Source organism: Delphinus delphis, chromosome 15 (assembly GCF_949987515.2).
Source record: "Delphinus delphis chromosome 15, mDelDel1.2, whole genome shotgun sequence".
NCBI lineage: Eukaryota > Metazoa > Chordata > Mammalia > Artiodactyla > Delphinidae > Delphinus > Delphinus delphis.
Window position 1 is genome coordinate 65,153,010 of NC_082697.1, and position 26,849 is coordinate 65,179,858.

The following is a 26,849-nucleotide window of genomic DNA, read 5'->3' on the forward strand; positions in this document are numbered from 1 at the left end:
CACCCATGTGGCTGCTTTCAGCTGGTGTCGAGGCTGCACCGGGAGGTCCAGGCTGCCCTCAGTCACCTGTCTGGGGCCTCAGTGCTGGCTCTTGGCTCTTCAGCTCCTCTCTGCCTGGCTCTCGTCCTCCAGCTGACCAGACCAGCTCCTTCACAGCCTGCTGTTTTCAGGGCAGCTTTCCAAAAGGCCGAAGGCAGAAGTGTGGGGCCGGAGCTCTGGAACTCCAGCATCACTTCCATTGCATTGCATTGCTCAAAACAGCTCACAAGGCCAGCAACTCAACAAAGCAACTCAACAGTGAGCAAGAAATGGACTCCATGTAGAAGAAGTAGCAGAGTCACATTGCTAAGGGGCATGGACCCAGGAGGCATGATCAATTAGGGGCCACTATCATTGTAATCTATCCATACAATAATTTCAAATATATGTATATAGTGCCCATTTATATTATAGTGGGCTATAATATAAATGAGAAAGAAAATAAAAATCATTTGTAATATAGGTAACATGTATTTCCTTTTTCAAAGCTCAAATAAAACTACACTAGAAGGTATTATGAGGTGGTCACTTGCTTGCACCTATGCATAGACTCACAATGAACACAACAGCTACAAAAGGCAGAGTCATATGTGTTATGTCAGTCACTCAAATCCTGTAAGTGATATTGTCCTTGGTGATATGATTTTCTGAAATGGTTAGAAACTGAGGTTCTGAATAAAACATGGTACAATTTTCTCTTAATATACATGATAGTTGCTCTTCTGGAAAAATCAATGTATATTAAAACCATGCAGAAAGACTTTGTGTTTATATATTAAATGGAGCTAAGTTTTAGATTCAGATCATTGTAAACAGTTTTTTACCTAATAAACATCCAGTGAGATATTTGAAAATACTTAGGCTTCAGGCAGGTTTTTGTTTTGTTTTGTTTTGCTTTGTTTTGTTTTACACAGGACTCATAATCGCAGGGCATAGAATATCTCTGGTTCAGAAGTCTAAATTGGGTCTGCAGGACTGTGTTCCTTCTGGAGGACCTAGGGGAGGATCTATCTATTTGCCTTTTTCCATTTCTAGAGGCTGCACATTCCTAGGCTCATAGCCCTCGTCTATCTTCAAAGCCAGCGATAGTATCACTCTGACCTCTGCTCCCATCATCACATCTTGTCTGACTCTTACCCTCCTTCCTCCCTTGTAAGAACTATTGTGATTACATTGGTCCCACCTGGATAAGCTTCCCATCTCATGATCCTTAATTTAATCACATCTGCAAAGTTCTTTTGCTGTGTAAGGTAACATTCACAGCTTTTGGGGATTAGGACCTGGACATCTTTGTGGGGTAATTATTCAACCTACTGCACCCAGGACATCAGCACTGTTTATTTTAAGGGAAAAACATTCAAAGGGCTGCAGGGCCAAGTAGCTAATGAAACAGGCATGGAATAACAATAAAGAGACACCAGGGAGTGGTAGGGCCTTGTGGCCACCACAGAAGCTCACGCACTACAGGGGCAGCTGCTACGTTTCTCATTTCCTACTGATCGTCACCATGCAGAACATGGGCTCAGTGTGGCCATACCTCCTGAGTTTTCAATAGAAGCCCCCAATTCATATTTTACCATGAACTGTCCTGATTAATTTTTAAAATACTTTTGACAGTTAATTTTCTTTCTTTCTTTTTTTTAAAATTTATTTATTTTGGGCTTCCCTGATGGCGCAGTGGTTAAGAATCCACCTATCAATGCAGGGGACACGTGTTCGATCCCTGATCTGGGAAGATCCCACATGCTGCAGAGCAACTAAGCCCACGTGCCACAACTACTGAGCCTGCGCTCTAGAGCCTGTGAGCCACAACTACTGAGCCCATGTGCCACAACTGCTGAAGCCCGTGTGCCTAGAACCCATGCTTGGCACGCAGGCTCAGTAGTTGTGGCGTGTGGGCTTAGTTGCTGGCAGGCAGATTCTTAACCACTGTGCCACCAGGGAAGACCAACAGTTAATTTTCAAAAAGATTAAACACAGCGTGCCAAACAGAGCACATTTGTAAGCTAGATCTCACCAACTGGTGATCTCTGGTTTGTACTCTTAAGTTCTCCTATGAGTTCCTGGTCTGCATTTCTTTACTATTTGCTGACTGTCCACCCTGCCCATCAGGACATACTGATCCCCCCTGCCACCAGACCACATCCTTAGGAACATAACTACTACCATTTATGAGGTGTCTCCTTTATGCCAGGTTCTGTGATGCTCAACATTTGTTTACAAGGTCTCACTGATTTTCAAGATCAGCCTTGTGCTATAGGTGGTGTTCTTATCATTCTTTAAATGTGGAAACTGCAGACTAGAAAGAATGAACAACTTTACTTGCACACACAGGTTGCTGAGCTAGTTAGAGGCAGAGCCAGGATGCCAACCTGTCCTTCTGACTTTAAGGCTCAGCCCTTAACCACTCCAGGAAATCAACTCTTGACCCAAATGATGGAGGCTGCAGCCCACCCCTGCCCCTGCAGGCTGTTTGCAGTGCCCTTGCTGGCCCCTGCTGGCTCCTGCCCTCCCACCCAGACTGAACTGCGTTAGCTCAGTCTGGATCCAGACCCTGAGCCTGCCTCACCTGCCCTTTGGATCTGGAATCTGTTCTTGAGATCTCTTGCTTTTAAACCCCACTCCTTTAAAGGACTCTTGACCTTTGCCCATTTTAAAAAAGAGGTAAGAATGGAATGATTATTATACAAGTAATACTTGCTTTGTATAGAAAAATTAGAAACTACCAATAAGAAAAACAAAGTCAAACAACCAAAAACCCCACATCCATCATAATTCTAGCCCTGTTAATGTTAAATATCTTGGTAGGCTTTTTAAAATTCACATATACTCATACTTCTATATTTAGTACATACTAATGTATTTTTTTTAACATTATACTCACTGTTTGTAACTTGCACTTTCTACTTAGCAATATATCAGGAACATCTTTCCTTAATGCCACATATAACAACTCTGTGGACTTTCATAGTAGGGCTGCACCTTGATGCATTGAACCTATTGCCTGTTGTTGGGCATATAATTTTCTGATTTCTTGGTATTCTAAATGACACTTCATTGAAAATTATTGCTTATATTTCTTTATGCACTTGGGGACTCTAGTTGTGAGTATCCTCCTCTGTCTTCGGTCTGCCTCAGATAAGAAACCTTTCCCCACCATGCTTCCTGGATTCAGCTGCTAAATCTTGTTGATATGTGTCTTCGGTAATGATTTTTGATTCATCCATTCAGCAGATATTTTTGGACTCTGATTATGTAAGGAAGTATAACGTGTAGTTAACAGCAAGGGTTGGGCTTCCCTGGTGGCGCAGTGGTTAAGAATCCACCTGCCAATGCAGGGGACATGAGTTCGAGCCCTGGTCTGGGAAGATCCCACATGCCATGGAGCAAGTAAGCCCGTGCGCCACGACTAGTGAGCCTGCGTGCCACAACTACTGAAGCCCGTGTACCTAGAGCCCATGCTCTGCAACAAGAGAAGCCACTGCAATGAGAAGCCCGCACACCGCAACGAAGAGTAGCCCCTACTCGCTGCAACAAGAGAAAGCCCACATGCAGCAACGAAGACCCAACGCAGCCAAAAAAAAAAAAAAAAAGAGCAAGGGCTATTTTAATATTATTTGATCCTTTATGCGTAGGTATTATTTGATAAAATTTTTTAAAAATTTTAAGAGAAGGTATTAGAATCGATAAAGCTGGGTTGGAATCTCAGTTGGGCTACTTACTTGAATAACCTCCTATCACCGAGTCTCAGTTTTTCATGTGTGAAAGAGGGACCATAATGTCTACTTCACCAGCTTGTTCTGAGCATCAAGCTAGATCATGGGGGTAATACCTGGCACATAGCAAGTGCTCAATAAATAACTTGATACTGTTATGATTATTCTTAGGCCCTGTGGGAAGCACACGGAGAATAACAACAATGAATATCGCAGTGGTCCTGATCTCAGGCTCTCCATTTTCTATCTCCTATTGATCTCTGCCTTTTATTGACTTGACTCTTATCTATTAATCTGTTCTGCTTACTTGCAACATAGACAACAGGTTAGTATCCAGCCTGTAAGGAATTCCTATAAATCAATAAGAAAAAAGAGAACAGCACAATAGAACTATGAAATAGAAAAACAAACAAAGGATAGGATCAGGAAGTTCACAAAAGGGGAGACCCAGAGAGCCAAGAGCAAATCAAAAGATGCTCAGTCTCGCTAATGTTGAAGGAAATAAAAATAAAACCATAGTGGTATCATGTCTCACAGATTAGCAAAAATATAAATGTTTCACAATATAAGAAATGGATGAAGCTGTGGAAAAGAGAACTTTCATGTACCAGTACATAATTGGTACCACCCTTCTGGAGAAAAAGTTAGCAGAACTTTCTAGTAAAATAGAAAATAAACATACTATTTGACTAGACATGTCTCTTCTAAGGTTGTACGCTGCTGCAAAAACTCTCAATAGTTGTACACAAAGAGCTCTGAAGAAGGACATTAAATGCAGTATTGTTTGAAATGGAAATGACCATAAGGTCCTTTGACAGGAGGATGTATAAATAAAACTTTTTTTTGAACAGCTTTATTGAAGTACAATTTACATACCATAAAATCCACTATTTACAGAAGTGTCCATCATAGATGAATAGATAAACAAAATATGGTATATCCATACAATGTAATATTATTCAGCCTTAAATGGGAAGGAAATTCTGTCATATGTTACCACATGGATGAAACTTGAGGACATTATGCTGAGTGAAATAAGCCAGTCACCAAAAAAGACAAATATTGTATGATTCTGCTTATATGAGACACCTGGAGTAGTCAAATTCATAGGGACAGAAAGTGGAATGCTGGTTTCCAGGGCCTGGGGGAGGGGGGCATGGGAAGTTGTTGTTTAATGGGTGTGGAATTTGTTTTGCAAGATGAAAAGAATTCTGGAGATTGGTTACACAACAATGTGAAGGTACTTAACACTACTGAATTGCACACTAAAAAATGGTTAGGACGGTAAATTTTATGTTGTGTATATTTTGCCACACTTTTAAAAAATGATTTTTAAAAATCCACTCTTTTTAAGTGGAGCAAATTTAGAGTTGTGCACCACAACCTAATTTTAGAACATTCCCATCATCACAAAATATCTCTAGTGATCATTTGATGTTACTTCTCATTCCTACTCCTGCCCCCAGGCAACCACTGATCTATTTTTTTATCTCTATAGATTTACCTTTTCTGGACATTTCATGGGAATAGAATCACACACAATATAGTCTTTTGCATCTGGTTTATTTCACTTAGTACAGTGTTTCTGACGTTCATTTATGTTGTAGCAGGTAGCAGTACTTAATTCATTTTTATTGCTGAATAATGTTTTCATTGCATGGACTTTGTTTTGGGGTTGCTTCCAGTTTTTGGCTATTATGAATAAAGCTGCTGTGAACATTTGATTACAAGTCTTTGTGAGCATGTTTTCATTCCTCTTGGGTAGATACCTAAGAGTGGAGGAAACCAAGTTTTTAACCTGACCTTATTACATTTGATTGAATGTCATGATATTTAAATGGGTTCAGACAGCAGATCTCAGTTTTTCATTTTGGAATCTAGCACCTAAATAGGAAATATGGCTCAAAGTTAAGGGCTGTTTCATAATGACCTATCGTTACCAAGCAGTTACCATCTGTGTGATTAATCAATGGTGATTAATGGCAATCAAGAGTACTTCCTAAATGCCAGGCATTATTTCACATTGTGGTCTCATTTAATCATCACAGTAACACTTTGAATGGGCGATTTTACTGTCTCATTTTGTTGCTGAGGAAACCTGAGACTGAGAAGTTCACATGGCTCCTAAGAGGAAGAGCCTGGGTTTGAAGCAGGAGTCAGGCTTTGGAGCCTGGCACCCAGTTCTACTATGTCAATAAAGCCGCTAGTGCTGAAAAGCCTTCCCTTTGCAACTCTTGGAATTGCTGTCAGATCCAGTTTGTAAACCGTGCAAGAAAGTCTTATTATAGCTGTATAGTCATGCTTCTTTTCTTTCTTCTTTTTAACAAAAGCAACATTGATCACTTCATTCTCCAAACTTGGCTGGGAGTTGCTTTTGTTTCTAAAAATCAAAGTCATCCTCAAAAGACAAGGCTTTAAAAAGAAAGCCAGCAGGCTCTGACTTGAGGATAACCCCATGGTTGTCCTACAAAATAAAGGCAGTGGCTCTGTGATAGGATTTTCCTGCTCTACTCTAAAGCTTTGTTCTCTTGCCTTCAGGGGCATGGTTCTGTGCCGGGTGGCTATGGTAGCAGTCTTGACTGGCCACTTGATAGGGAGAATGTTACCATTTGGCCATAAATTGCGTTTCATTTTTTATACTCTGGCATCAGTTAACTTTTTGCTACATGACAAACTACCTCAAAAGCTAGTGTCTTAAAACAACAATTTATTTAGCTCACTGTTCTGCAAGTCAGCAATTTGGACTGGGCTCAGCTGGGAGGTTCTTCTGGCCTTGGCTGGGTTTGTTCATGTGTTTGTGGTCAGCTACCAGGTAGGCTGGGTGCTGGCTGGTCTAAGATGGCGTCAGTTGGGATGGATCATCTCTGTTCCACTTGGTCTCTCATCCTCCATCAGTTTAACCCTGGATTGCTCACATGACAGATGGACAGGGTTGCAAGAATTTAAGTAGAAGTCCTCAAGGCTCTTGAACCTGAGGCTTGGAACTGGTACAGTGTCACTTTTGCTGTGTCACATTGGCCAAAGCAAAGCATGAGGCCAGCCCAGATTCAAGGAGTGAGAAATAGAGTCCATCTCTTGGTGGGAAGACATGTATACAGGGAGGGGTGGAGAATGGCCCTTTTTTGCAATTTACCTCTTACACTGCATTAGAAATAAAATGGATTTGGCAGCAGGTGGCAGGTTTGACTTCTGTCTCTAGCCTAGTATCTTCAGGGAAGTTACTTGCCTACAGCTTCCTCCTCTCCTCATTTGTAAACCACAGACAGGATGACTGAGGATTACATTAAGTAATGTGTGAAGGAGCTAGCTCTGGAGTCCAACCGGGTTCAAATTCTGTTTTCATTTACTCTTTTTTTAAATTTTATTTTATTTTTTAATTTTTGGCTGTGTTGGGTCTTCTTTGTTGCACGCGGGCTTTCTCTAGTTGCGGCGAGCGGGAGCTACTCTTCGTTGCGGTGCGTGGGCTTCTCATTGTGGTGGCTTCTCGTTGCGGAGCATGGGCTCTAGGCATGCAGTCTCAGTAGCAGTGGCGCACGGGCTTAGCTGCCACGCGGCATGTGGGATCTTCCCAGACCAGGGCTCAAACCCGTGTCCCCTGCATTGGCAGATGGATTCTTAACCACTGCGCCACCAGGGAAGCCCTCCATTTACTCTTAAATGACTTTGGGGGAAGGTATTTAGCCTTTCTGTGCCCCTATTTCCTAATCTGTAAAGTGGGAATAATCATAAGAACCTAATAATGTGTAGTTGTTGTGAGGATAAATGAGTTAAGTAAAATTTAAAAGAGTGCCTGACACTTGGAAGGCATTCATTACATGTAACTGTTGTTGACACTATTAACATTATCTTGGAAAATAGCCAGTCTGTGAAAGGAATGTCATTCCCCCATGGCCCCTTCTGGGTGACCAACTGTTGCTTGAATGAATGGAAGGTGGTATCCTTGTTACTACTTTCTGGATATTACACATGGCCAAGGATGGACTTTCCTCATCCTTAAAATACTAGTGCCTTAAAGAAATGATATTTATTTGTAAAAATCTAAACATAACTCTCAGAAATTATGGTGAGCTCAGAACCTGACAATGCAATATGAAGAGACCGCCAAGTGTTAAAGAGATGCTAGCATCACAGTTAGTGAGAAGGAAGGATGGAAGGAAAGAAAGTAGGAAGGAAGGAAGGAAGGAAGGAAGACAGTCAGCAAGTATCCCAGATTTCTCTTGAGAATTTATGTCTAACGGATAGAAGCCATTTTTTAAAACGAAGGAAAATAAGATTCAATTGATTGGTTTTTTACAAGAACATAAAATAAGTCATTGAACTTCTTGGTTGTATAGAGAGCTGCATTTCTTCTGCTACTTTTTAGGAAGAGAAAACCCAAGTCATAAACTAGTCTTAGACCTAAAGGATGTTTAAACTGTTAATCCCTTAGAATAAAGGGTTATCCAGAAAATAGAAGAGGTGAAACAGCTTTCTTGAAGTCAAACCTCTGTGTCAGAAACCAAGAACTATGGATTTTTCCGTGCTTCCGCTTGAAAGAGTATCTATCTGTTACTGATAATGTTTTGAAGCACAGGGCTGCACACTCTGGCCCTTGGCGTCCGCCATCTGTTTTTGTAAGTGAAGTTTTACTGGAACACAGTCACACCCATTGCTTTCCATATTGTTTGTGGCCACTTTCGTACTATAGTGGCAAAGCTGAAGAGCTGGGACACAAGCCTAAAATATTTACTATCTGACCCTTTCAGAAAACGTTTGCTGACCCTGGTTCTGAAGTCCTGGAACCATCCAGATTTTTACAGTAGTAGCTGCTGTTGTCATTACACGGGAGGCTGTCTAAGGGAAGCTCAGCATGGAGTTTTGGGCCATGCTCACCTGAATTTAAGGCCCAGCTCTACCTCCTCCTAGATATGTGGCCTTGGACCTTGCTAGCATTGTGACCTTGTAACCTTAACCTTCCTAAGCCTCAGTTTCCTCCCCTGTAAAATGGAAATAATGATAACAATAATTGCTTCACATAGGGAATTTATGAGAATTAAATAAGGTAATGTATTTAAACCATTTAGCTCAGGGACTGGCACAGCTATGGTGAAAAGTAGCAATAAAATAAGAACAAAATTAAATTGGAAAAAAGTTCCTTAGACCTGGAACAGAAGACTGGAAATGAGGGCAGTGTGTAAGGAAGATGTGGGCTGAATCTGGCCACATGGGGTTTGGGTGGTGAAGATTAGGCTGAGAAAGGTGGACGCTCTGGCAGGACAGGGGCCCTGAATCCCCCTCTGGGTCCCTGGGGAGATTCCTTAAACTCTGTGAGCCTCAGTTTTCTTATCTGTTAAATGGGAGGGTGATAATCATAGTATCCACCTCCCCACAGCTGTTGGAGGATTGAATGAGATGATGTGAGTACAGCATTTAGCTCAGTAAGGGGTAGCTCTTGTTATTAAGAATTGTGTTTGAAGAAGGGACTCAGAGAGGCAGATGTCAGCAAGTGAAAAACCAGAGAGAGGAGAGATGGGTCCAGGTTGACAGTGAAAGAAAGAATAAATCCAGTTTCAGGCAGGAATCGTGACATGGATCAGGACAGACATGCCATCAGAGCCTCTGCCAGAAGCTTCCTTTTACACAGGCCCTGACACGTCTTCTCCATCTTCTCTAAGCAGAGGGCATACCTTGAAGGGAATGTTCCAGACCCTTTGGTCTCTTGGAGACATGACTGTGAAGCTAGTTTTGCAAGTATTTCAATACTGACATAGGAGTTTTCGTGGGAGCTGAATTTTCACGAAGACTTGCAGAGTTACAGACTTACAGACTTGCAGACTTACAGAGTCTCTGTTGACCTTGACCTTCCTGATCTTCCATTTATAGTGATAGCTGCCTTCCCTGGTGCCCCTGGGCTGCCAGAGTCTATGTGAGTTGGAAGGGGGAAAAGGTTTTAAGGCAGGAAATCAACTGTGCAATTGTTAAGATAGACATTCAGCAGTCTCTTTAGACGGATGGTTGATTAAAAGGTTATAATACCATTCCTGTTCTCTCATGTACTGGGTTGTATTCCACTGGAGTAAATTAAGTTTGAGACACGTAAATATCATTATAAAGACTAGACATTACAGTTGGCTTGATGTTCTTAACCGATCCCCTGACATTCAGCCATGCCTTTAGATTAGCTTAATTGAAACACAAGAGATCAGAACTTAATTAGAACTTAATTGGACTGCTATATTAAGCATAGCTGGCTTAGTGGCTGTGATAAACTTCACTGGGAACTTCTTTCCAATGCATCTCTGAATATATTTTGGGCACTCAGAGTATAAAGTTAATGATTTTTACTGTAAGCAGTTTTTGACGTGAGGTTTATTGTTAGCAGTAAAAAGTAGTCTGAACTCAAGAGTTGTTTCAGCTGGATGTATTAAGTATGCAGAGCTAACATCCCCATATTTGCTGGTGTTAACTCCTTGAGGCAGGTCCTGCAAGTGACAGAAAACCCCATTCTAACTGACTTAAGTAGAAGAGGATTTTTTGTTTGTTTATTATGAAGACAAGAGGCCCATGGGGAGAGCTTCCTTTACAGCTTGATCTGGGGGCCCAGTGATGTCTTCATGACTTCGTTCCCCCTCTGTCTCTCGATTCTGTTTGCTCTGGCTTGGCTCCACCCTCAAACAGTCCCTCCCCTGTGGCACCATCCCCCATTTCATAAGGCTCAAGGGTAGCAGAGGAAGAGAAAGTCTCTCCCAGAGTTCCTCTCTAATCCAACTGGCTCAGGTCAATGACCTACTCTGGAATCGATCCTTGGAACTAGGGGCATTTAGTGGGCTGTTAGGCAAATGGAAGGAGTCTTACCCAAGGCACACAGCTTTAGAGTTGGGAAGGGTGGACCCCAATAGGAACTCAGGGCACTGTTACCAGAAGAAGGCAGAAGGGATACTGGGCAGCTATCTTGGCTACAGTTCATTATGTTTCAACTAGCAGGAAAGTGGCTGAAATAATAAAGGGGATTTACTGGCTCAGGGAGCTAGAAACTAGAAGTTTCTGAGATAAAGAAGGAAGGCTTCGGGATTGGTTTGATTCAGGTGCTCAGTGATATAATTGAAAACCTGGTTTTTTTCTGTCTCTCTGCTTGGCCTCTTATAGAGTCAGCTTTATCCTTAAGCTGGCTTCCCTCAAAACAGTAACACAGCAGTGGCCACTGTGCTAGGTTTTGCCTCAGCCAGAAGGAGAGAATGCTCAAGCTCTTTGAGAAAAGCAAATGAAATGGTTTCCCAGAAGCCCCAGCACGTCTCCTCCCACATCTTATCACTCTGAAATTAATTACGTGTCCATCCTGAGTCAGTGAATCCCTTTGGTCAGGATGAATGTGGACCAGATTGGTTTCCGTGTAGGTGGCAGGTGAGGTGGGATCATCTCGACTGCCTTATCAGGGTTCACACCCGGAGCTAGAGATGGGGTTTATCCTCTATACTCATCACAGCTACTACCCAGCTTGGGGGTGGTTGCTGGGCATTGAATTAATAACCGCAGTGGGCCATGCCCTACTCATTTCGTCATCTCTAGCATTTAGCATGGGGCCTGGCACATAGCAGGTCCTCAGTAAATGTTTACTGAACAAGGCCAAACTGGAACAGTGCACCTTGCTTAATTTGGAAAGAAATCAGGAGTTTTATACATGAATAAAATGATGGCTGAAAATAAACCTTATCTCAGCTTTACATACAGATTAAATGCAGAGTCTGGATAGGGGTGATAAGACTTTCCACCTCTTTCCCCATCCTATCCCATGCAATGTAAAATTTTCCCTTTCGCCTTTGGTTGCTCATCAAATTCCATTACAGTGAAGAGTTTTGTAAACAACAGTTGGTATCAGGAAACTATTTCTAACTCCTGATAAGTCCTTTGATGATCTCATGGCATTAAAATTTTCTACTATGAATAATTCAGTAAAACAAAACCTTTTTTTCTTTTTATATTCCTTGCCCATGTAATAGTCATTTATTCTAGTATTTAAAAAAAATAAAATACCTGAATATCTTTTTAAAAGTGCAAGGGCTCTGGTCAGTGAGGGAAGAAACTGCATTTCCTGTCCTTGACTAATAAGGGAAATGAGAAGTACCATCAGCTTTTGTTTGAAAAAAATTTCTAAGGAGTGGAAAAAATAGATTCTTGCAGGAAAGGTGTGGTAGAATTACTTTAATGTTACTTTTTTAAACCAAAAACACTTTTAGAAATGGCCACGTGGCTCATGCCGGAAGTCTTGGTCAACATTTTGTGTTACAAGTCCATATTTTTGACTTCTTTTGAGAAGTATTATTTCTCACTAATGAAATTCTAATGCAGTGGTGAAAAAAATGAGCCCATTTGAAGTTTTCTGTGACAAGCATTTTGGCATCTGGTTATCGTCCTTGTGTGTGCTCATTCCTAGGATTACAGTTATTGTTCACTTTTGTCATGTTTGGGTGGGAGGTGCATGGTCTCGGGTATCTGGAAGTTTCTTATGGGGAACATCTATGTGGGAAAGGAGGCCATGACATTCTAAGTGGGTGCCATGCCCACAGCCATAACTGCAGGCCCTTGTCCCTGCTTTGTCCATGTCCCCATCACTCTGGCCACAAGTGACTGAGCCAGGAATAAGTTTCAGGCCCTGTGGGCAGCCTCTCGGGGATGGCAAGGAGCTGGGAAATGGTCTGGCATTGCTCTGCCCAACAGGGATGGTCCATCCTGGGTAGTGTCTAACCAGCCCAATCAGATTCTCCTGTCTGGGGCGTGAGGATGTCAGACAACAGAGAGAAAGGGCAGATCATAGTGTGGGTAGAAGGGGAGAAACACCAGAAAGCTTGGAAAGCTGTGAGTCGGCAGACCTCAAAGCAGAGAGAGCAGGAGAAAGAACCAGTTAGGAGAGAGCAGCGGAGAAAGCAGCAGCAAGCTGAGAAAGAAGCCACGGCCAGAAAGCTGAGTTCCGTGTGAAGCTAGGAGCAGAGCTGTTGCTGGGCCACCAAGCTCCTGGTGGACGACTCTGGCTCACCTGTCCCGTGCCTGGACAGCTGTGGACACTGGTCCGCTTCTTCCTGAGACCTGGCTCTGCCCCTGGTAAGAGGAATTCTCACATTCCTTCTACCTTTACAGTAACCCCTGTGCTAGGTTATATTATTGTTCAAAAATATTTGTGGCCTCTCCCTAAGGGAAGCTTGACCACATCACTGCTTTGGTCAGTGGAATGAATGGGCGTGTCATTTAAAATGTGCTTTAAGAGTCAAAGAATACTTCACCATATCCGTGTCATTTGCCATGACAACCAGCAACATTTCAGAGAGAGGCTGCCCTGTCAGCCTGAGGCCCAGAGCAAAGATCGCATGGAGCAGAGAGCCACGCTGGTGGAAATGTTCGTGTAATACGAGGGAGAAACCATCGATGACACAAGCTTCTCAGATTTGGGGGGTGTTTGTTACAGCAAAGTCTAGCCTAAACGCACTTTTGAAAAAAGCCCAGTAACCAAGGTAACCCGAGCAGCTTTCTCTCCCTTGCAGACCCAGAGAGCCTCAACCAACACCGTGCTCTAGCCAGCCATGCTTCACTAAGCTCACAGCCTGTGCTTTTGACCTTGGTGGGGTGAAATTACATTAGTTACTGGAAGAGCGTCAGTGGCTTTCTAATGTGAGTTGTTCCTCTTTCCCATCTTCAGTCCTCCAGTCTGCCTCCTATACATGTATTCAACATAAAAATTGGTACAAAATACTGTCTGATTTCTGCCCTTTCTCTCTTTGGGGTTTGAGTCTTTTATGATTTGTTCTCCTGCCCTCAGTTTTATTATAAACTTTTTTCCAACATGTAGAAGAGCTGGAAGAATTTCAGAGTAAACACCCACCTAGGTTTCATGGTTACTGTTTCGCTTTATTTGCTTCATCATTATCTGTCCACCAGTCTATCAACTCATCCTGCTGTCCACCCAGCTTGTTTTCTTGGATGCACAACAGAGTTGCAGATTCATGATGACATGATGATGCCTTCTCCCTTGACGCTTAGTCTTTTTCCTTTTAATTCTGGATTTTTTAAAAATTGTTTTTTAACCTCGTATAAGGTTGCCTTAACTGATCACCCTGCTTACCCAAACTTGGACATTTTTACCCGTTAACAATCATGAACTCCGTGTATTTGGCCACATTACATAAACCCCAGTGCCCACACTTTCTTAATCTCACTCTTTAATTTTCTCTCTATTACTTCCTCTCTTATCTCCTCACTCACCACAACTTTTCATTTGCTTTCCCTTCTCTCTTTCAGCTCCCAGCAGATAATTTTTAAACTAAACAACAGCTGAACAATATCGCCACTGTTCTGTGTGTCTGAGTATGCACAGCACGTCCACACTTGCCCAGGACAGAAGGAAAACACAATTTCTTCAATTTTATTTCTTTGCATCAAAATGATTAAATCTGTCTACATGACCTTCATACATCAGACCATTTGGCTATTTTAAAAGTCAATTTAATAGAGTAAGTCAAGCTGCATTCCCTTCATAGAAGGAATCTTTACCACCAAACGGTGCAGTGAACGCTAAGGGAACAATGCATCTTTTGTAAGGAGAGAGAGAGAGAGAGAGAGAGACACTGCTCTCCTACAGCTGCAGGATTGTTTCAATTATTAGCTGGCGCTTCATGCTAGATACATATTTGCATTGTTGTACAAGTATTTTCTTATTTTGGTTAAAGGTAGCTTTTCAAGGGGAATCTTACTCTTGCAATGCAGACTTAGAAGACCCCATTACATGGTCTAGTACATTTAATTTTATTACCATGGCCAGCAGTGTTTCACTTTTTTAATAAAAGGCTATCAGCAGTGAGGTAAAAGACTGCATCTCCAGCAAATCAGGCACCCGTATTTTATGTACTAACAGCTATAATAAAGCTTTCAGTGAAAAATCTTAAGTGGCACTTTCCTTTTTGGTGAGAATCAATTTTACAACAATCTTTTTAACCTTATTTAAGCTTATAAAGCTGATTTGGCTATTTCAAAGTAAAGGGGGAAAAAGAAAAAAAGAAGAAGAAAATATTTCCCCTAATAAATAAAACATTAGGGGAAGAAAGTGAAGAGAAATTGTCCAGAATTTATTAGCAATGCCTACTTATAAATGTCAGAATTCTTGTGCATGAGTTCCTTCTTGCTTTTTTGCTTGAGAGTTGAATGGTGAGGTCAGTCATTCACTTACTCACCACTCATTGATCACCTACTCTTTGCCAGGCACTCAAGCACTGGGAATATAAAGAAAAAGAAGACACATCCCCTGTCCTCAGAGAATTTATAGTTTGATAGAGGAAATGGGCATGTGGGCTGGCAGTTAGGTTACAGTTACACCTGAGGTGCTGTGACAGAGGGACACACAGAACTGGCGGTGGTGGGAGGTGCTTACTCTAAACCGAAGAGGGTAAGAATGCTCAGAAAGGCTTCCAAGAGGCATCTTTTTTTTTTTAAATAAATTTATTTATTTTATTTTTGGCTGTGTTGTGTCTTGGTTGCTGCGAGTGGGCTTTCTCTAGTTGCAGAGGGTGGGCTTCTCACTGCGGTGGCTTCTCTTGTTGTGGAGCACAGGTCCTAGGCATGCGGGCTTCAGTAGTTGTGGTGCACAGTCTCTAGAGCGCAGGCTCAGTAGTTGTAGTGCACGGGCTTAGTTGCTCCGTGGCATGTGGGATCTTCCTGGGCCAGGGCTCGAACCTGTGTACCCTGCATTGGCAGGCAGATTTTTAACCACTGGGCCACCAGGAAAGCCCCCAAGAGGCATCTTGAAAGGCAAATGGAGTTAGCCAATGGGAGAAGAAAGGAATAGTAACTAAAACTCTTACTGTTGGAAGCAATAAACAGCACAAACTGGCTGAGTAAAAAAAGGAAATATATTGGCTCATGAAAGGTTCAGGGGATTTGGCTTCAGGCATAGCTGGATCCAGGGTCTAGCACTATGTCGTTAGGAATCTGCCATTGGTGGTCTACTCTTCTTCCTTACTAATAGAACCCCAAATTTGTTCACTCTCGTTGGAGTTGTTGTGTACTTCAGGAGTGGCTGGGCTTAACTAATTATGATCCAATTTCCAAATAAGGTCACTTTCTGAAGTGTGGGAGAATCTGAATTTGGGACAAAGGGGCCTGGAGGAGACACAGCTCAACCCATTATACCCTGCCTTTCTCTCTTCCCTCTCTCGGATCTCCTGCTGGTACCTCCCAGTGGCTGGACCCAACAACAGAGTAAACGAGCCTGGTTGATATGAACCATAAAATCAACCTGCTAAGGCACAGAGTGCGGTGGAAAAGGGTACACCTGGAGGGGCAAGGAGAATTTCCAGCAGAGTCTGTCTTGCCTTCATTCCTGGGAAGGATCTCTTCACATGGTAACTAACCAACGACTGGTTCTTAGCCCCTGCTATTTGAACAATATTTATTTATTTATTTAGCTGCCTTGGGTCTTCGTTGCTGCACACGGGCTTTCTCTAGTTGCGGAAAGCAGGGGCTACTCTTTGCTGCCGTGCACGGGCTTCTCATCGCGGTGACCTCTCTTGTTGTGGAGCACGGGCTCTAGGCGTGTGGGCTTCAGTAGTTGTGGCACACAGACTCAGTAGTTGTGGCTTGCCGGCTCTAGAGCGCAGGCTCAGTAGTCGTGGCACATGGGCTTAGTTGCTCCACGGCATGTGGGATCTTCCCGGACCAGGGCTCGAACCCGTGTCCCCCGCATTGGCAGGTGATTCTTAACCACTGCGTCACCAGGGAAGTCCCATAACAATCTTCTAAAAGGAGTTAACTGGTTCTGTTTGGGTTACAAGACACTTTAAATGGGACTAGGAAGCAGGATACCCAGTGCTCCTCTCCTTTGCTGTTCTGCGAGCCTCGTCCCCCATTACTCTAGGCCGTTCTTTCCCTGAGGCTTACTAGCTGTGTATCACCTAGGAACTGCATTCAGCTTCATGTTATGAAAACTCAAGAACAGTGCCAATAATCCAGATGGAGTTTATTTTTCCTTACGTATCAGGATATCCAGAATAGGTCAGCCACAAACTGGTACAGTGGCTTAAAGAAGTCATTAAAGGCCCAGGTTCCTTCTAACCCCCTGCTTTTGGCCTCTTGGCTGGTAGGTGCTGCTCCACTTCCAGCCCCACATCTGTGTTCTAGACTGAAAGAAGTAGAAGGAAACTTCAAAGAAAAGGGCAGCAGAAATCAAGAAAGTAGCACTTTCTCAGAAATCCATGGGACATGTCCATTTCTATCTCAAACAGCAGAACTATGTCATATGGTTGTCCCTTGCTACATGGGAGGCTGGGAAATGTTTTTCCCCTGGACTGATTGTCATCAGGTTTCTGGTAATAAGGATGAAGTGGAGAGGGGCTGATGGGTGGGCAGCTGGCAGAGTCAATGCACTGGCCAACGGCACCCAGACCCGAAGTACTGCTATTCTGAGGATCTGAGTGGACTGGGGGAAAGGAATAAATATACTTACTCTGAATCAAGGTCTAGATTTAAAGAAATCCTTCTGAGATAAATCCAAAATGCATGTAATAAGCCTCCTACTATGTGCATTGTCTTTTATTAGTCCCTGTTAATATAGTCAGAATATATGCTTACCCAAGATGACTAGCGAAATGTTGTCAGAATTCTTTACATTGCCTGAGTTATTGTTTGTTGGTGTGCTTATAAACCTCACCAAGGACTTATGCATATTTCATCTAACACAAGCAATCAATTAACCCCTCCTCCTTTGTCCAACTTAAACATGGGGGCAAAGAATATAATTTAATTCTCTCTTCTCTCTTTAGAGGAAAAGAACCAAATTCATTGCCTGTGATTTTCTGACCGAATGGTTATACAAGTAAGTTTTTCACGTCTTTGAATATTCCATGACCCTAAGGGTTCAATAGTGTTAATTTGCCAGCAGAATAGCAACAACTGACTTGAATTCTTGCTTATTGTTTTCTTGTTGATCAAAACATATGGCATCGTGACCAGTCAAAATCCAAAGAGGATAGGGGAGACATTCACAGAATTCTTCTCCATTCCATTTGTGGAAGAGTGGCTGAAACTGCAGTAAGTAATGACACAAGGCTTTGAATAATTTATTCCTAACTTGAAGATTGTGTTAATGATAGTTTTCCTCCAATCTATGAGAACTAACTCATGTAATCCATCCAGGACCCTGCATCAGTTGTGTATGTGGCTCTTTTCTCTGGTTATTTTTATTCTAGGCTAAGGGCATCCTATCCATGCAGTGATTATTCAAGAAGCACTTCAGAAATAAAATAGAAAACTTAAAAAATTTTCTTATCCTAAGTAATTCATCTCTCCATTCTCTTTTCCTCTCCTCCTAGCCCTAAAGGTCATTATGTCTCAGGAAATACGACTAAACTTTTCTAAATATTACTTTGTAGTTATATGCATCATTTACATTTAAAATATTAGAACATGACAGATGAGGTTAATACTCTCTTTGACCGTCATTCTAATCTGAGTTTTCTCTCCTCACAGAATTAATCAGCTTGGTCTATACTGCATCCTTCCGTTGTCTTAAAATTAGTTACTTAATTATATAAAATTAGATTATATCATACAAAATTAGTAATATTACTTTATGTGACCTGTTTATCATCAGTGATATAGTAATAATAATGACCACTAACATTTATTGAGTGCTTGTATCACGGGTCTCAGCATTTAACGCTCATGAACTAACTTGATCCTCATAACAATGCTATTACCAGCCCTATTTTGCAGATGAGGAAATTTATGCATTATCCTGCAACTTGCTTTTATTTGACTGAAATACATGCTTTTGAGATCTAGCCATGTTGACTCAATTACATCTAGTTCATGCCTTTGATAGCTTTATAGCCTATGACATTTCTAGATTTGCATAATTTGTTCATTCGTACAGTAAATGTTTATTGAGTACTACTGTGTGCCAAACATCATTCTAGGTGCTGGAGATAAAGCAGTGAACAAAGTAGCCAAAACTCCTGACTTAGTGGAGCTTATATTCTGGTGGGGGATGGCAGACAATAAGCAAGTAAGTGCTATAGAGAAGAATAAAGCAGAGAGGGGAGAATATAGAGTATTGATGGGACTTAATTTTATATAGGGCGGTCAGGAAAGACCTCACTTGGAGGATGACTTTTTTTTTTTTTTTTTAGTATTTATTTATTTGGCTGCACCGGTTCTTAGTTGTGGCACGTAGGATCTTTGTTGCTGTGTGCCAGATCTTTAGTTGTGGCGGGCAGGATCTTTGTTGCCATGTTTGGGATCTTTAGTTGCAGCATGCAGGATTTTTGTTGCCATGTGTAGGATCTTTAGTTATGGCATATGGGATTGAGTTCCCTGACCAGGGATCGAACCCAGGCCCCTGCATTGGGAGTGTGGAGTCTTAGCCACTGGACCACCAGGGAAGTCCCTGGAGGATGACGTTTAAGCAGTGATCCACAATTTTAAGCCATAAGTGGAAGAAAGACAACTCAATTTAGAGAAAATAATATTTAACTTATTTCTTTGAAAATATTTTCACACCAGCCCTTTGCAAGAACAATGTCAGGAAACTGAGACACTAGGAAATTAAGTAAGTTTTGTAAAATCCCATATTAAACAGAGTAGAAAAAAATGAAATTAGACCCTTAGCCCTCAAATGTTACATCTTTTGCTTAAATCTGCCCTTCTGGGGAATGCCAAGTTGAATAGACCCTTGGCTGACTTTCTCAATTTTGAGAGTTTAAAAGAATTCAGGTATTAACCAGTTTTTAAAAATCTGAGACTACCTATACATTGGAAAGAGAACGATATTAGAAAATCTTGCTTCTTATTAAGCTTCTAAGCCTCTGCCTAATTTTGTCCACTGTGAAAATGGAAAGCCGGGCTTCCCTGGTGGCGCAGTGGTTGGGAGTCCGCCTGCTGATGCAGGGGACGCGGGTTCGTGCCCCGGTCCGGGAGGATCCCACGTGCCATGGAGTGGCTGGGCACGTGAGCCGTGGCTGCTGGCCCTGCGCGTCCGGAGCCTGTGCTCCGCAACGGGAGAGGCCACAGCAGTGAGATGCCCGTGTATCGCAAAAAAAAAAAAAAAAAAAGAAAAGAACATGGAAAGCCTATAATTTATAGATTATAAATGATTAATAAGTGAAAGATTAGCATATTTCTCCAGATTGAAAATGAAACATTTTCCCACTTACAATAACCAATGAAGGGACTTCCCTGGTGGTGCAGTGGTTAAGACTGCACTCCCAATGCAGGGGGCCTGGGTTCGATCCCTGTTCTGGGAACTAGATCTCACATGCATGCTGCAACTAAGAGTTCATAAGCCACAATAAAGGAGCTCTGGAACCACAACTAAGGAGCCCACCTGCCGCAACTAAGACCTGATGCAACCAAACAAGTAAGTAAATAAATAAATATTAAAAAAAAAAAAAATGAAGAAGAGTCTTAAAAATAAGAGAGTTTCTCTAAGTAAGAGTTCTCTCAAATCTCTAGTCATTTATCGTAAAAATACCTTAATTTAAAATAGTTGCTAACTTCCACTGGCAGCTCATGTAAGTATACTGCAAAGTAGCAATAGCAAGCATTTCAGTTGGACTCCACAAGAACAGAAACACAAAAGCTCTTGCTTTAACTGGCATTTGTGTTCTCTGCTTCCGTTACCTTTCAAAGAGGTGCCCCGAGCATGATAAAAATGTAAATGATACTAATCTAATTTGATGCAATAAATATTTATTGAATATCTACCAAATGCAATGCAAAGAGCTTGGTGCTGTGGAGAAAACAGAGATGAATAAAATATGGCTCTGACCCTTGGAATGAGAGAGATGTGTTTACAAGTAGCTGTAGTTTCTGTAGTGAGTGTTGTAAAACAAATGTTAATAAAGCATTAAAGGGAAATGGGGATGCACAAGACCATCTATGCCCCACTCCACCACTGGCCTGGAGCCAGTCAGGTTGGGCCAGTGGCCAAGCTGGCTGGTGCCCAGATTTGGTCTTGAAGAGGCAAGAACTCAGGTGCCATATCCTTCTCAAGAATGCTCTTGAACAGGGAGAGCAGAGAGGCAGGTAGGGCAGGAGCCAAGAGACCATTTCTAACCCACGTTTCCCCAAGCCTACTGACATCTATCACCCGGTAATTCTTTGTTGTGAGGGGCTGGCCTATAGGATGTTTCACAGCATCTCCAGCCTTCCCCCACTCCACATGATAGTAGCACCCCCTGTGGTCCTCACCATCAAGAATGTCTCCAGATACTGGCAAATGTGGGGAGACAGAAAAATTGCCCCTGGTTGAGAACTTCTGATTGAATCCAGAAGGAAAAGTGAGAGGAAATCTGAGGGGGAAGGGAGAAGAGCTGAGAAAGTTCACGGTGGGCACTGTCATTCTGGTCGTTCGTGTGGATGTGAAGGTGTCTGCCGAGAAGGAGGCCCAGGTTCTGGAGGCTTGTGGGGGAGGGGAGGAGGCTGCAACAGCTGCTGTGGTGAAACCGATAGGGAATCAACTAGGGATGATGAGTAGGGATGGCCCAGCTGATGGCCTGAATTTGTGATGCATATAAACAGCCTGCTTATGAGATTATTTCCAGCAACCCTGGAAAAGAGGTGGAGGAAACAGGTGGTTGGGTAAAATCAGTGTTGAAAACTGGCAAAGCTAATATAGTAAAAGGTCTAGACTAGGCCCAGAGGATTGTCTGAGAGCGAGAAATTTCCCTCTACCCTTCTAGGTTCTTCTGGACGGTATAACGATCAAATTGACCTGAGATAGATTAACAGGAGAAAATCAAACAAAAGTTTAATAACCTATATACATGGGAGAGGCCCAGGAGAACTGAGTAACTCACCAAAATGTCTGAAACCCTCACCTTAAATACCATCTGCAGTTAAAGACAACAGAGGATGTTAGGGGTAGGGACCTGAGACTTCAAAGGGGAGGAAGGCAATTGCCATGAAGATGGAAAAGCATATGTTTGGTAAATAAATATTGGAGGGGCCCTGCGGAGACAGTGGGACAGAGAGTGGACTCTGATGTCTAAGTTTCCCCACCACACCCAACCCACATTCTTTGCCGATATCTCTAGTGATAACTCTATTCCAGGCACAGGCCTTCCATCTAAATTCTTTTTAGGCAGTTAGGAGGAAGTTTCTTCCTGAGTCTTTTGGGCCTTGATTGTTTTCAGCTTGAGATAATCCACATGGCAAAGAGACATTTTGGGCGGCAAATTTTGTTCCCCTACAGGATCTTAAGTACATGGAAAAGCATTGTTAACTTTTCTAAGAATGATGTCTTACATTTTTCTAATAAATTACTATATTTTCTGAATTGTGTTAATGATTTAACAACCAATTTTCAGAAAGAGACAGAAACACTACATTACGTGTTCACACTGGAAGTAAGAAACATAACCAAACTCGGAAGCACTAAAATGGGGATGGTAGGTCCATACAGTTTTTGAAATTTCAATGGATCTTATTTGGATCCTGATTCAAAGAAACAAACTAAAAAGAAAAATTAGGAGGCAACTGGAAATTTGAACACCTAGTAAATAATTGATGGTAGAAAGCATTATTGTTATTTTATTTGAGGTTTGATAATGATTTCGTATTCACAATAAAAAGTTACTTCTTTTTAGAGAAACATGCTGAAATATTTATGAATGAAATATGAAATCATATGATGTCAATGGATAAGGTTGGGGGAAGTTACATTGAGTGACTGACATGGAGAACAGTATAAATGAAGCTGGATGGTGAACTGGGTTCATTTTTTTTCTGCCTACTTTTTTATATCTTTGAAATTTTCCATAATAAAACATTAAAAGGAAAAGAAACAGTAAGATGTTTCAAAGCTCCTCATGACCAGCTGATTGAATAGCGGATAGGCTGTGAGCAAGGAGGAATCTGTTGACTGGAGGTGAACTGGGGGGCCTGTGGGCTGTTCTCCGTGGGTGATGGCTGGAGTGACAGGCAGTGGAGGAGACTGAGTTTTCACATGATGCTGAGAGGCTCAAATGACATGGAAGGAAAAGGGCCCTGGGGTGTGGCGGGGAGAGCGACAGGTGTGGGCCCAAGTGAGAAGCCTCACGGTGCTGGGGACGTCTGTGTTACCCTGGTTGAGACCCGGCTCTGAACCGGCACAGCTCACCAGCCAGTCGCCTCACATCAGCCTCATTCTCCCTCCCCGCCCCACTCCAGTGCCAAACCCAATTCTCCCCAGTGGCAATGAGGAGGATTAATATGACCAGAGCTGTGGGCTTGCCCTAAGAACATGGCTCCAATAACCTCAGAGCTCCTGGGGAACAAGGAAATGGCTTTCTAGGTCAGGTCAGCGCAGTAAATCTTTTAGGCTTGGCAGGACACGTGCGGTCTCTGTTGCAACTACTCAACTCCATAGTTGTCCATAGACAACACGTGACAAAAGGCCGTGGCTGTGTTCCAGTACCACTCTACTTGCAATGGTAGGTGATGGGCCAGATTTGACCGATGGGCTGTAGTTTGCTGAGCCCTGTTCTAGATGGACACCAATAACCCAAGTCATAGTCTCACATAAGGGCAAAATACAATATAAATAGAAGTGAGTGGGTGGGAAAGATGAAAGGACAGAGAAGACTATGATGAGATCAGGACTTTGGGAAGATGAGATGTGACAGTCTTTCAGGGACAACCCGTTCTAAGATGTGACTGTCACGAAGGAAGAAGGGGGTCATGGGATCACATGGACTCGAGGCCATGGTGTTGGAGGTGTCATCAGTATGAATAATGAAGTATCTGAGAGGCTTGTGGGGGTGGGTTGAAGAAGATGACAAGTCAAATCCCGGAGCTGTCAAGGGAGGTGTAAGAATGTCCTGGACGTCAAAGTGAAGGTAGTGCAGTGTAGGGGTTAGGAACCTGGGCTCTGGAATCACAGCTCTGCATGCTAAACCACGCTCTACTCCTTCCAGCTGTGTGGCTCAGCACAGATGACATAAGCTCTCAGAGTCTCAGTTTTTCCATCTGTGAAATGGTCTTTCATCTAAACAAAGCTAGTTCCTTACCTAAGAGGAATTATGGTGCCAGTTTTAAGGGAATACATTTTTTTCCCACTATTGATACATATACAAATGGGTGTGTTTCAGCTATTAAAGGGAGTTATTTTTAATTTATTTGTTCATCTATTCAGCTAATATTTATTACTTGCTTAAATGTGCTCTAAAATCATGGAACAGACATATTCATAAACTGGCTGGCTGCCATTTACTGGATGCCTACTACGTGCCATGGAACCATGACACAAACATGGTCCTTGTCTTCACGAACAGAAAGTTTTGGGTTTTTTAAAATTTATTTTATTTATTTATTTTTGGCTGCGTTGGGTCTTCATTGCTGCACGCGGGCTTTCTCTAGTTGCGGCGAGCGGGGGCTACTCTTCGTTGCGGTGCGTGGGCTTTTCATTGCGGTGGCTTCTCTTGTTGCGGAGCACAGGCTCTAGGGGCGCGGTCTTCAGTAGTTGTAGCACACGGGCTCAGTAGTTGTGGCTCGTGGCTCTAGAGCGCAGGCTCAGTAGTTGTGGCGCACAGGCTTCGTTGCTCCGCGGCACGTGTGATCTTCCTGGACCAGGGCTTGAAGCCATGTCCCCTGCATTGGCAGGCGGATTATTAACTACTGCACCACCAGGGAAGCCCAACAGACAGATTTTGTATATAGTTGGATTGCTGTGTATATGGACTTATTTATGCTAGTTCAATGTTGTGCTCTTGGGGGAAGGAGAAAGAGAAAGAGAGAGAGAGAAATAAAATTTTTTTTAATGCAGGCAATTCCCCCTGAATTGTACACTGGAGGTGAAGCATAAAATGGGTCACATGACTCAGCCCTTTCCTTAATTGTTTTCAGTTTTATGTGACAGTCACAACATGAGCGGCCCATAAGGGAACTGTTTCCTTCTGTCTGTCTGTCTTTGTCTACCTGCATGACCTACCTAACTACCTACCTGCCAACCAAGCATTTATATAGTGTTTACTCAGGTACTGTTCTGAACAATTTATAAATATTACCTAATTTAACTCCCATAACAATCCTACAAAGTAGGAACTATTATTTCCCCATTGTGTTAATCAAGCTAGCCTAGACTAGGCTGCAGTTACAAACAACAGCAAAATACTCAATAACAGCTGATTTCTTATACAAAGACTGATACAGGTTGGACAGCCTTCTTATAAATTATAGCTATTTGGAACATGTCTTTTTTTTTTTTTTTTTTTTGCGGTATGTGGGCCTCTCACTGCTGTGGCCTCTCCCGTTGCGGAGCACAGGCTCCGGACTCGCAGGCTCAGCAGCCATGGCTCACAGGCCCAGCCGCTCCACGGCATGTGGGATCTTCCCGGACTGGGGCACGAACCCGCGTCCCCTGCATCGGCAGGCGGACTCTCAACCACTGCGCCACCAGGGAAGCCCGGCACCTTAGTTCTTAACCTTAACCTCTTCTCACAGAGCCTGGCCCCAAAACAACCGCAAGGGAGGCTGAGATATGTGAGGGAACACTGAATAGTCTGTGGGTTATAGCTGTGCCGGCCATAGCCGTATCTCAGAGAAAGAGCTGAGGCACAGAGGTGTAAGTTTTTTGCCCAAGGTCACAAGCTAGTAAACAGCAGGCGCAGGATTTGAACCAGGCAGCCTGGCTCCAGGGTCCGAGCTGGTAAGAGCATAATGAATTACTTCACTCTTCTGCCTCGCCTATCACCGGGTACTTAGAGTGATCTGTACTAAGACTGGGAGAAAAACTGGCTACCAGAGACCGTTGAAAGATGCTGTGTCTTTATATGGGTAATTTAAGGTGTGTCAAGGGGAAATTTTGGCTAAATGTGAGTTTCATCTTATGTGCTCATTTTAGAGTCAGCTCCCGTGTCAGATGCCACTCCTTTGTATATTATGCGTACTAGCATTTATTGCCTCAAATAATCTTATCTACCAGCCTGGGGAGTCATCCAAAATAAGAGTTTAGGTTTATTTTAATGTTCTTAGTAAAACAAGTTCTACCAGGTCCAGCTGTCTTTGATGCTCGATGTCATCATATTATCAGATCACAGCTGGTAGGTTGCGATCATTTGCCATGGGCAGCTGCCGATTGCTTATCACATAAATGATGGGTCCTTCTCCCACAGGTCCCCATAATTTCACATACTCTTCACTCTGCCCATCCCTTCTCAGCTACCCATTTCTTTTCCATGACTCTTTTTTTAAGAAATGTATTTTTATGCAGCTATTTTATATAAACATGGATAACCCTTAAAAATTCCATTAGGTTTATAAAAATAATTAAGATTTATCATATAAAAAATATACATATTTGTTAAATAAACTACACAGTGAAAAGGAAAGGTTTTAAATCAAGGATCATCATAGAATTAAATAACTCTAGCTCTAAGGTCTTTCAAAAGGATGTTTCACTCCAAATGGCAGGAACATGGCTTTTATTTTCTCCTCTATATTATTTTGTAGCTTTCATATTGTCTATAGAGTTACTTTAAAAATTAAAAACAATTGCAAAATGAAAGGGTATTTATTCTATTTCCTTCTATTCCATTTTCTTGCTTTCTGTATTAGACATTTATGTTTTTTCCAGCCCTGCACTGATTTCCCCCTTCTTCTGGTTACAGTACACCCTATGTTTTTGGAAGGATCACCCCTCTCCCATTTCCCGTTCAAGCAGAAAGTGAGCTGATTCCACCTCTGGCTCTGGGCTGAGTATGTGACCCAGGCCTGGCCAATCAGAGCAGTGAATCCCCCTACCACCGTGCTTGCTCCCAAATTGGTTAAATCCAAGATAACCCCAAGATTTTTCAAGAAGTAACCAGGAAAACTTTTCTGTCTTTTCCTCTAGGCTTAGAATTTTGAGGTTATAAGCCTTGAGCTGCTGAGGGCAATCCTCTAAAGAGATTGTGCCTGGGATAACAGCAGAACTGAGAGGTGGCCAGAGCCTGAGTCCCTATGGCATTGTTTTGAATCTATCTCACCATGTTAGGCATGTTAGCCAGTTCTACCCCTATTAGTTAAGTGAACCAATAAATACCTTTTTTTCTTTTTCAATAAATACATTTTTTCTTTTTTTGCTTACACCAGTTTGAGTTAGGTGGATGATACCTGCCAATG

At 42.5% G+C, this 26,849-nt stretch overlaps 1 protein-coding gene across 3 annotated transcripts in view; it reads left to right on the plus strand.

Moving 5' to 3' along the window:
- IQCK (IQ motif containing K) overlaps positions 1–26,849 on the plus strand; it is a 126,189-nt gene that overhangs the window by 21,316 nt on the left and 78,024 nt on the right. For 2 of the 3 annotated variants that reach the window (XM_060031847.1, XM_060031846.1), the window contains exons 5-6: positions 17,534–17,586; positions 17,724–17,801. In XM_060031847.1, the coding sequence (XP_059887830.1) occupies positions 17,534–17,586; positions 17,724–17,801 (131 nt within the window). Of the gene's footprint in view, positions 1–21; positions 650–17,533; positions 17,587–17,723; positions 17,802–26,849 lie in introns of those variants that run through there. The other variant, XM_060031848.1, reaches the window with a different exon arrangement.